The sequence below is a fragment of the Cornus florida genome, unplaced genomic scaffold, assembly GCF_030987335.1.
Source record: "Cornus florida cultivar Cherokee Brave unplaced genomic scaffold, ASM3098733v1 CherokeeBrave_3.0.0_Hap2_Chr08, whole genome shotgun sequence".
Taxonomy (NCBI): domain Eukaryota; kingdom Viridiplantae; phylum Streptophyta; class Magnoliopsida; order Cornales; family Cornaceae; genus Cornus; species Cornus florida.
Genome location: NW_026775578.1, coordinates 30,872,143 through 30,883,050, shown reverse-complemented (window position 1 = coordinate 30,883,050; position 10,908 = coordinate 30,872,143). Strand labels below are relative to the sequence as shown.

At 30.9% G+C, this 10,908-nt stretch overlaps 1 protein-coding gene across 1 annotated transcript; it reads right to left on the bottom strand.

Annotated features, from left to right (window-relative positions):
• Positions 1–8,708: 8,708 nt before the first annotated feature.
• LOC132269977 (uncharacterized) lies at positions 8,709–9,143 on the bottom strand. The gene has a single exon (XM_059771200.1). It carries the CDS (start codon positions 9,141–9,143, stop codon positions 8,709–8,711), a length of 435 nt encoding a protein of 144 aa, XP_059627183.1.
• Between the last annotated feature and the right edge of the window lie 1,765 nt (positions 9,144–10,908).

Genomic DNA, 10,908 nt, shown 5'->3' with positions numbered 1-10,908 from the left:
AGATGAAATTTAAATCATCCAACACAACAATTTAATTACGCGTTGGTAAATCAACCATGCCGTTATAAATATATTTATTTATATATTGACAATTCAACCATGTCTGCTTTAAGTATATTTATTTATACATTGACAATTCAACCATACCTCTACAAATATATTTATTTATACATTAGCAATTCAACCATGCCTCCACAAGTATATTTATATATTTATACTTTAAAATTAGCAATTCATCCATACTTTTTATGTATGTATTTTATTTATACAAGTACATAGGCAATATATTTACGCCATTGACAACTCATCCATGCCTACAATTCAGTCATGTACAAAATCATAAAAATTAATTTATTAACCAAACAATTCTTACATAGGCAAATTAACTTATCAACAAAATAACTTATACCTAAGCATTCCATGCATATCATAATTTAATAACCAATCTATCTAGATATACTAAATAAGATTAATAATATTAATCATCTTAAATAATATATATATATACGCATATATTAATTTAATTATATCTATGCAAATTAAATGTTATTAAATATTGTAATAAATGGTTTCCTATAAATACTCCATCTCGGTTTAAATAACTTTCCGACACCGTCTTACTAAAACGTAAATATCTCCTAGTAGGATGGAAATCTGATAATGAAATTAATTCCATTAGAAATATGACGAAAAATCCTTAAATTTGAGCTCATGAATGACCCAATTTCGATTTAAAATGACTGAGTTATAACCGTTTAAATTTCGAGTAACAAAACAAGCAAAATAATAGGTTGAACTCAATCGCTACTATGAGCGCGACCGCACCGGATTAAATACGACACGTAGCGCACTCTGATTCAGTGCTGTATCAACTCTGAGGGTATGCACCGCACCAGATCTTTTCTCATAGCTGCATGTTCCTCCATACGCCTGCGCTGCACTAAATCAAGTCCTCTTTGATCAAGCCACATCTATGGTTTAGATCTGTGGCACACCGAATCTCTATGGAACCGCCCACACCAGATCAATCTACTTTTATTAAAATTATCTAATGGTGTAGATCTGCGAGTGCACCATCTTTCTTGCACACAACCACACTGGATAACACTTCCTTTTGATGTGCCGATAACAGTCGCTCCAGTGCATATAATATATATGGTATATAATATAAACAATATATATTTAAATAATTTTCCAGTAAATATAGGAAAATAAAACGAATAAATTCCTAGAAATATAGCAAAAAATACCAGAAAAATTCTAGAAAATTATAAAAAAATTCCCAGAAATTTTATAAACCTTAAATAACTCTCTTGGGTCATTGATTAACCTATAACTTGATTTTAAAATAAATATAACACTTATATATACAATTAATATTCTATAAATCACAAATCAAATATAATAATTTATACTTTTAATTATTCCGATCTAACCATGATTTTAAGCAAATAAAATTAATCTAAATATTGATACTCAAGATGAAATCCTTATGAGTTTTAAAAAGAAAGTTAGAGAAGAACTCGCCTGAAGGTTTCAAAACGAAGCTGACGCTTAAAGCTTTAATTGTCTCTTCTAATTCCAGCATCCTCTTTCTCTAATCCAGCCTCCTCTTTGTCGGCTTGCTCTTCTATGTGTATATATAACGACATTAATACCCTAATCCTTTCCAATTATGACTGCCATATAAAACCTTCCATAATTAATTAAATCATATATACCTATATATATATATATATATATATATATATATATATATAACACTTATTAAATATCTAATTAAATATATATTTATAATTATACAAAAATGATTATTAAAAAAATCACATAACCATGGGCATTTATTAATCAACCCAATAAGACTTCATACAAGCTCAAGACCACATACTTACCTTAAACCCAAATACAATTAATTTAAATAAATCAAATAATTAAATTAAAATAACTAATTACATGAAACATGTAAATAAAATAAGAAATTACAACCAAGTCACACCATACTAATAAAATCAACATACCAATAATTCAATTAATAATCAAACACACACAGAGCAATTATCATGACAATTCAACAAATATGATCACAAAATGAAATCTAATTAAAATAAGAAAATTAATCTAAGCACTCAATTAAATAAAATAAATTATTTAAAAATAAAATAAAGGCAATTAATCCCAATTAAATCAAACAAATTATTTTAAAATAAAATAAAAGTAATTAATCTCAATTAATAAATTATTTAAAATATCGGGGTATTACATCAATGATCTCATCAATAACAAACATAAATCTCATCATGACTCTATCTAACAATGTTAAAAATATATATAAACAGTTATAGATCATGTTTAAGATTATAAATATAGCATTAACCATGCTTAAAATCATAATAGTATTTATTGCAACTTATATAACAACTATACCAATAACATAAATCATGTAAACAACTTATAAGTTGATTAATTCCCGTTATCATCTCAAACAATCACTAAATCCACCGAACTATAACCAATGACGGTACAATATACAATTCCAACATTTAACATTCCTGTAACTAGTAAATACAATAACTAATATGATTAAAAACATAAGTCGAACTAATCCATTTAACTGCATAATTAAACCTTATGAAAGATAATTTCAAGACTTACTAATTAATTTAATATTTTCATAAAATCCTGAAACAAGTGGGTTTAAGACCAATTTCATGCAATTAAAACATACCATACTATTTTCGAGGCTTTAAAACAGATTTGGCGTTTAACAAAATCAATTCGGCGTCATTCGGAATCAATTTGGGGAAAATATGTTCCCAGAGCTCTAGCACAAACCCTCTTTACTCGAGCATAACTCATAGTGCTCGAGCACTGTGCGTCGAAACAGTGTTGTGCTCGAACACAAAGTCGGGCAGCAGTTCGTCGGGTCTGTAACATGTCTGAAAATTCATCATTTTTGTCCTAAATCGTGCCTCTATGTCCCAAATCGTTTTCCATTATTTATATGCATCATATTTACATGTTCTATGCAATTAAAATCAATGTTTAACACATTGAAAAATAAGATCTAACATTATATATACATGCATATATAGATCAATTTCAACCCAATTTAAATCATAGAAACATATTTAATTCTTCTATTTAAATTCGATCCCTAAAGCTGTACCAACGATGTATAGTATAAGGGATCAAAGGGGAATAGTAGAATCTAAACCTTGCTTTAGGTTTTTGGATAAAAAACCAACGTCTATGTCACTGTTCTTCTTTTCCAAACTCCGGCAACTTTCGAGCTATGTCCGGCCAAATACCCCTTGCTCTGGTCACCTTTTTCTTCCCCTCTCTCTCTCTCTCTCTCTCTCTCTCTCTCTCTTTTCTATATCTCAGCCTTTCTTTGTAACTCACATGAAAATACAAAACCCTTTTCCTAGCTAATGCATATATATTTATATATAATTAACTATCCAAGCCGCATATTTTAGTATAATTAGGAAGACAAATAATAATGATTATATATACAATAATACACATAAAATAAATATACGTGTGTGTGTGTATATATATATATATATATATAACTATATATATTTAAATATATCCATGGGCCCTAAGCCTATTTAGCTTATCTAGGCATTTGCCTACATAATCCAAGACCAAACATTTAGCCCACTACTTAGTCCTTTGATCCAACCCAATATATAATTAAACTAAATAAAAATAATGAAATAATGATAAATAATTTAATACTTAAACACATAAACAAATATAGCAATGACACATAAACAATTACATTAAATGAATAATTAAAACATTAACTAAATAATCAAACCAACATACCAATTAAATAAACAAATAATTAAATAATCACACAATTAACAATTAATTTAATAAAATCAAATTAAAACAATTAAATTAAATAAAATAAATTCTCTGCAAAATTAGACGTATTACAATAAACACATGCACACTTATACGCATAAGTTTTATGATTTTATACAATATTAAAATAAATTTTTTATAGTGTAGATATGGATAAATTGAAAACCCAACTAAATAAGTAATTGGTATTTTATTTTCGTTAAAATTAAAGTTAGTTATATTATTTTTTTAGTAATTGAAATTTTATTCTAGTTGGTATTTTATTTAATTAAAATTAAAATTAGTTATTTTATTTATAAGTCAATGAAAATAGGAGAGTATGGTAGGAATCCCGAGCAGAATAGGAATTTAAATTGAGAATCCAACTAATTAGTAATTGGTATTTTATTTTAGTTAAATTAGTTATTTTATTTATTTTTTTTATTTATGAATCAATGATTTGAAAAACCTTGAAGAACAAATTAATATATATATATATATATATATATATATATATAAGAGTTTTTTCTGTTAATATAGTGGTTAACTTGTGAAACGAAAATAAATTTTTTTTTAGTTAATATACTTGTTAACTTGTAAAATAAAATAATTAGTTTATAATAAGGTAAAGATTAATTTTCAATTAAACAATTACCTATTTTACTACCTGACCCCTTGTACTTTTAATACTAGTACATCTAAACAAAAAGAATTACTCCCTTCTTCTTTCTTCATTGGTCTTCACTTTCTCGTCCAAATTCATAGAGTAAATTTTGCACCTTAGATTCTCATAATGCTGCTAAAAAAATAAAATAAATAAAAATAAAAATTCTCACACAATGTGCTGCGTGCAGTTAAAGTACAGAAATTTCAAGCACAAGCTAGCAAGAAAAAAGGGGAAAAAAAAAAAGTAGTACAAAAATTCTCTGGTAGATGCCGCTTGTAAATTATCTGGTAAGTGTCCCAAGCAACAAACCTCTCTCTCTCTCTCTCTCCTCCTGTAGGTGTTGTGTGCTTATAAGTATCCCCAAACCTCACCTCTTCAAACCCATCCCTTCTCTCTCTCTTCCTCTCAGAATCCCCCAAACTGGTTGTCACGAATCCCCCAGTTCTTAGATATAAATAGACTGATATATATATATATATATATATATATATATATAGAAGATAGTATTAATTTGAGCTTTGGTCGTCCATTTCATGACTAGAATTAATTAATCTCCTTCTTTCATGTTTGTTCTTCTTCTAAGCTTTATTATAATTGTTATATATATATATATATATATATATATATATATATATATTTGGTTTAATTTTTCAACTGAATTTTAGACAGTTCTTAGATGGAGTTGTTATGACTTTCTGAATTTTTCTTCATATTTTGGAAAACTGGGTTGATTTCAACATTATTGTTTCCTTTTCTTCTTTCTTTTTTTGGTATATTCTTTCTTAGGGTTTCTCTTTTTTTTTTTCTTCTCTTTTTTTGGATAATTCTTAGGGTTCCTTTCAGTCGTAGTTCTCTTTGAACCATTATAGATGTGCCAACTCATCGCATGTTCTCGTGGTCATAAATTGAAAGTTGTATGTGTATATATATCTGTATATGATTATATGTATATGTGTAAATCTAAATTTTAAAGTTCTGATTTTTGCTGTGTTTTGATTAATTCTCTACAATATACTCCTTCTATAGTCCAATTAACCATTGTAGTACTTGAGGGTGTTAACATAAATGCATGGATTGATCAAAGAGTTGTGGTTTGCAGGTGCAGCATCATCAAGATTCACATGCAAATCCAAGGCAGTATATATATAATCACACACACACACATAGTACTGTATTTTTTCCCCCTAGTTACTGTATTAATAAATGTGCCTAAGTTTGGAAGTGAGAATCTTGATGATGCTGCATCAGCAATCCATGACTATACTCAGAAGCCGGAGAGACGGTCACACAGCCTTTCAATCAAGCAAGGGAAGCTCTCTCTCTCTCTCTTATGCTCTAATGGATGTTGCAGCCATGTCTACATTAATGGATTCTTTGATTGTGTTATTGTTCACTTGCAGGAATTAATAGAAGCTAATTAAAGTAGAAAGAAGAAGGTTACATATCAATAGAAAGGTAAGGGGAATTGTGCTATATAGCTCAGTCTTGTTTAATTTTGTATATCAATAATGGATTTATATAAATAAATACATATTTGTCTAGATATAATTGTATTATTAATTAATGTTTAAATTGTTGGGAGTTCCCATCATGCATGTTAGCTAGTCAAGTTTTAGGCTTTGTTTTTCTTTATAATTAATGTGAAATTTTCGATCCTTTGATGGAATAAACTTCAGTATTTGGGCATTTTTCCAACTGTATTGTCGGCGAAGAATATTGTATCTTTAAAATTGGAGCTTCTTAATTAAAGTCATTGCGGGATATAATGTCCTATTAATTATCTGACATGGTTGGATTGATTAACACTTGGTTGTCACACCCCAAACAAACAAATCTTCATAATTTTGTGAATTTGTGTTTATGTTAGTCATATTTTTCCCCAGTTGAAGGGATGAAAGATTTAAGTATTTAACTAACCAAAAAAAAAAAAAAAACTAAATTCAGTAATGGGATTATACATGTTTCCAATCCTCCTTCACATGATCAATCATTTGAGCCTTCCGTCACTCAATCTCCATCCATTTTCCCATGAAATATATGGGTTTTATTCTAGGATATACGTGTGTGTGTGTGTGTGTGTGTGTGTGTGTGTGTGTGTGTGTGTGTATATAAATTTCACGGATCCATATATGAAACAACTTCTTCAGGATGTGTTATTTCCCCTCACTTCTTTGTTTCTTTCGTGTCTTCACGAATTACCCACCTTTCTGATTGCTTTCGCAACAGCCTTCACAGTCATTGAGGAGAGTGTGTGCACTCTTACTTCGATAAATATTATGTTGCAGTTGTTTTCATGTTCAACAGGGCAATATTCTAATTTCTTGCATATTGTTAATTATTGTTGACTTCTGTTATAGGTTAAGGCTCTCCAACCTCAGAACAAGTTTTAGTTTCTATAGATATGAAAAATCTAGAGGTACAATAATACACACAATCATTTTAAAGGGCATTAACTATATATATATATATATATAACTTGATGTTGTTTGACCATAACAAAGATTACAAGTTATTATGTGCTGTTTTAGGGAGCAACTTGGTAGAAGATTTATATATTTCAACTATATATTATAATTCCCAAGTGTCATGATTTATATTCTTTCTTGGAAGATACCTAAATGGTTGATCAAGACTGAAAAAAAAATATTTAATTTCTTGAGGAGCATTACCTTAAAATGTTCGCTTAAAAAATTGTGCGCATGTATAAATAGGCCTATACAATGATTAGAGCAGCCTCGAATAGTTGTTCCTCGCTAAGTTTGTTTTATTAGGAGCATTTGAAGTTTAAGCATAGCTTAGAAGAATGAGTGATCGCGATTTTGACATGCTAGGTTTAGTGTTTAAAAGCCATGGATGTAGATGCTCGAATTGGGAAAGGTTAGAGACAAGAATTGTTATTCTGTGCTCGAATTGGGAAAGGTTAGATACAAGAACTGTTACGAAACTGGACAATGAAATTAGGGCAACGAATCTTTTCATGGAGGTCCACAAGTACATGTAGGGAGCAAAAACAGTTTTTTCTAGTACAAATTGATCATAGCAAATCAAATCATAGGTTTTAAAAAGATCTATAAGGTCAAATTTCTTTTGGGTGTATGTAAATAATTCAAATGTGAATCTTTAAATTGAGCTGGATCGATGTCTTGTATTCCAGCTATCATTCCATCTATGATCAGATATTAAATTATCAAATTTTCACAAGCAATTCACGGCACTTATAGTACATTTATCCTACTCAATGTCTTTGTTTTTCTTGACAGCATCCATGGTGGTGTAAATGGCATTCTGTTATTATTATTATTATTATTTTGAATTATTATTTTTATTTGTTTACTGCTACAACCATATATTTCTAGTGCATGTAATATTTTTTACCAAAGTCCTTTTGCAATCAAAAGGTAAATATATGAAGAACTGTTGTGAGAAAGAGCTAGCTAGCTTGCTGATCTTTACATTATTTTTTGGACATTCAAGCAAATAGCTCAGATATCTATAAAGTTCTATTCCTTTTCTTTTTTTTTTCAATTAAATGTTCCTAAATTTAAAATGAATCTTTTAAATAATTCATAAATAAGACAGAAAGGGAAGCATCAATTATCTAATAATCTCACACATATGAAGTAGAAATAGCTCAGATATCTCCTATATATATATTATTATTATTATGTTTTGATACAGGAATTTTTCTTTGAATTTTTTGGCAGGTGCAAGTACTATGAGATGATTGCTGAAATTTAGAGTCTTATGATATGCAATCTGAACACAGAAACTACAAGAGATTCCTTTTAATGGAGCCGTGGAGCACTGGTGCATGTTAGTAGGATTCTCTCCAGTACACTCTTTTTTTTTTTTTTTTCTTTTTTCTTTTTTTTATGGTACAAATAAATTGATAATGCAACACCACAATGTAACGATTATGAAAATGTCTCGCACTCAGCAATTTAATGGTTTTTTTTTTTAGTTAAAAAGGGTAAGCTTGTATCAATTGAAAGAAGAATCTACAAAGCAAATTTTACAACAAGGAACAACATCCAGAACCATACACCAACAAAACCAACTAATTACATGGCAAGAGCCCAAACTGGCAAATGATCTAGTAACTAGCTACAGCCATACACATCCAAATAGCTGTCAACAAAAACAAGGCAAATATAGAAGAGGCAGTAACTTAAGAGGGAGTAAGAGCCTATGCATTGGCATAGATGCAACCATCCATGAAAAGCTGCTGAAGGTCTTCAAGCCTGTTGATATTCCTCAAATCCGATGCTTTCCTCAATTTGATTGATGCCAGCCTACCTCTGATACATTTCATGATCTGACCAATGATTGTGGATGGAAATGATGATGCATTCCTGAAGGCCCTATTGTTCCTCTCCAACCAAAGGAAGTAAACAGCAGCAGAGAGTAATAATTTATGAACCAAGAAACCTTTTGAACTCCAATGTGCAGAGCACCATAAGATCAAATCACTCCATGAAGAAGGTTGAATGTAAAGCCCAATTGTGTGCTGAATAAATGACCAAATCTCCTTTGAGTACTCACACTGGAAGAATAAATGATCCAATGATTCATTGTTGGCAAGGCAGAGGTAACATGCATTGATGTGGTGCTTATGCCTCATTGGTTTGGTGCTTATGCCTCATTGGTTTCCTATCCAGTGTGTACAGTCTACCTTTTGTGGCCATCCAAGTTATAAAGCTGTGCTTGGGGATGTAGTGTTTAAACCAAATGATCTTGTGCCATGGGAAAATGAAAGTGGGAGGGAGCAGGTATTTGATTGTAGAGGCAATGGAGAAATTACTATTTGGTGAGGGTAACCATGCAATTGTATCAGCTTCAGTGGAAGGTTGATGCAGCTCATTTAATTGAGATTGAAAATTTTGTGATTGAAAAAATCGAATGTGAGCAAGTGTGTCAGGGACCACCCAATGATTAAAGGAAATTAGGCTATCAACTTTGACTCTCAAGTCCAGTTGAAGAATTTCCTCCTCATTAAGGTTAAGTTGGTTTAGAATAGGTTCATTTGGCAACCAATAATCCAACTACATCATAATGTCAATACCCTTCCCAACCTTGTGCCTCAGCAGACACCTTGTCATATCTCTCAATTTCAGTAATCTTCTCCAAAATCCAGAGCTTAGAGTCGTGGGCTTAACAGGCCATAAGCTCTTGTTTTTAATTAAATACCTATGTGTCCAAGCAACCCAGAGGCTTTCCTTCTTTCTAGTAAACAATTTCCAGATGTGTTTCAAATTAGCAGCTGAATTAATTAGCTCAATGTTTGGAAAGCTCAGCCCTCCATTGATTTTTGGCCTACACACCACCTCCTAAGCAACTTTAGCACATGATGTCTTTTACTCTGGACCAGACCAAAGAAACCTCTTCAAAATCTTATTAACTAAAAGTTTATGCCCAATAACTTTGCATGGAGCAAAGAATGAACTTGATAAGCACAACTCTTCAAGCAAAGGACAGAAACCTTGAAGTCCATATTTTCACTCTTGTTGTAATTTTTTCCACAAGAGTAAAGCAATCTGTTGAGCAAAGGGCCTTCGATGTGAGTGGTAACCCCAGATAAGTAGCAGGTAATGAACCAGAACTGAACTAGAGAAGGCCTAGGATGTCAGCTTTAACTTGACCATCAACCCCAGAGAAGAATACAAGGCTCTTGGAAAAGTTAATGCTTAAACCAGAAAATCCAAGAAACTAATTTAGTGCCTGAAAGAATGTTTGAACTGAAGCCACATTCCCATGGGAGAACAACAATACATCATCAACAAATGATAAGTGAGATAAAGCCAGTTTACTGCACCTCTAATGCTATTTAAAGTTGAAGTTATTCTGAATTGCATTGTTCAAAGAAAGAGTGAGAATTTCCATTGCAATGACAAACAATAAGGGGGAAATAGGGTCTCCTTGCTAATCCCCCTTTGACTTTTAAAGAATCCAAAAAGTTCACCATTAAGTGATATGGAATAAGAAGGTATGGTGATACATTGAGAAATCCATTGTATAAGGCATGCAGGGAAACCCGTAAGGTATAAAGCATCAATGATGAACTGCCAATGGATATTATCAAAAGCTTTTCTGAGATCCACCTTCAGTGCACAGCTAGGGGGTGTGAGGACTTATGATAGCCATTGAACAACTCATGAGCCAAAATCACATTTTCAGAAAATGTGTCTACCTTTCACAAAAGCATTCTGGGAGGTGTTAATAAAAAATGGAAGTGTAGAGCTGATCTTCAAAGCAATTAACTTAGAAATACATTTATAAATCAGATTGGTACTAAAGCAATATATGAGTAATTGATTTCAGTGAGCAACTTTCCAGAAATAATGAAGTCCTTAATGGCAGCAGTGACTTCTTGTCCTATAATGGGCCAA

Bases quoted from the DNA above. Each gene is read 5' to 3' on its own strand.
- LOC132269977 (XM_059771200.1), bottom strand. From the start codon at position 9,143: ATGAGGCATAAGCACCACATCAATGCATGTTACCTCTGCCTTGCCAAC.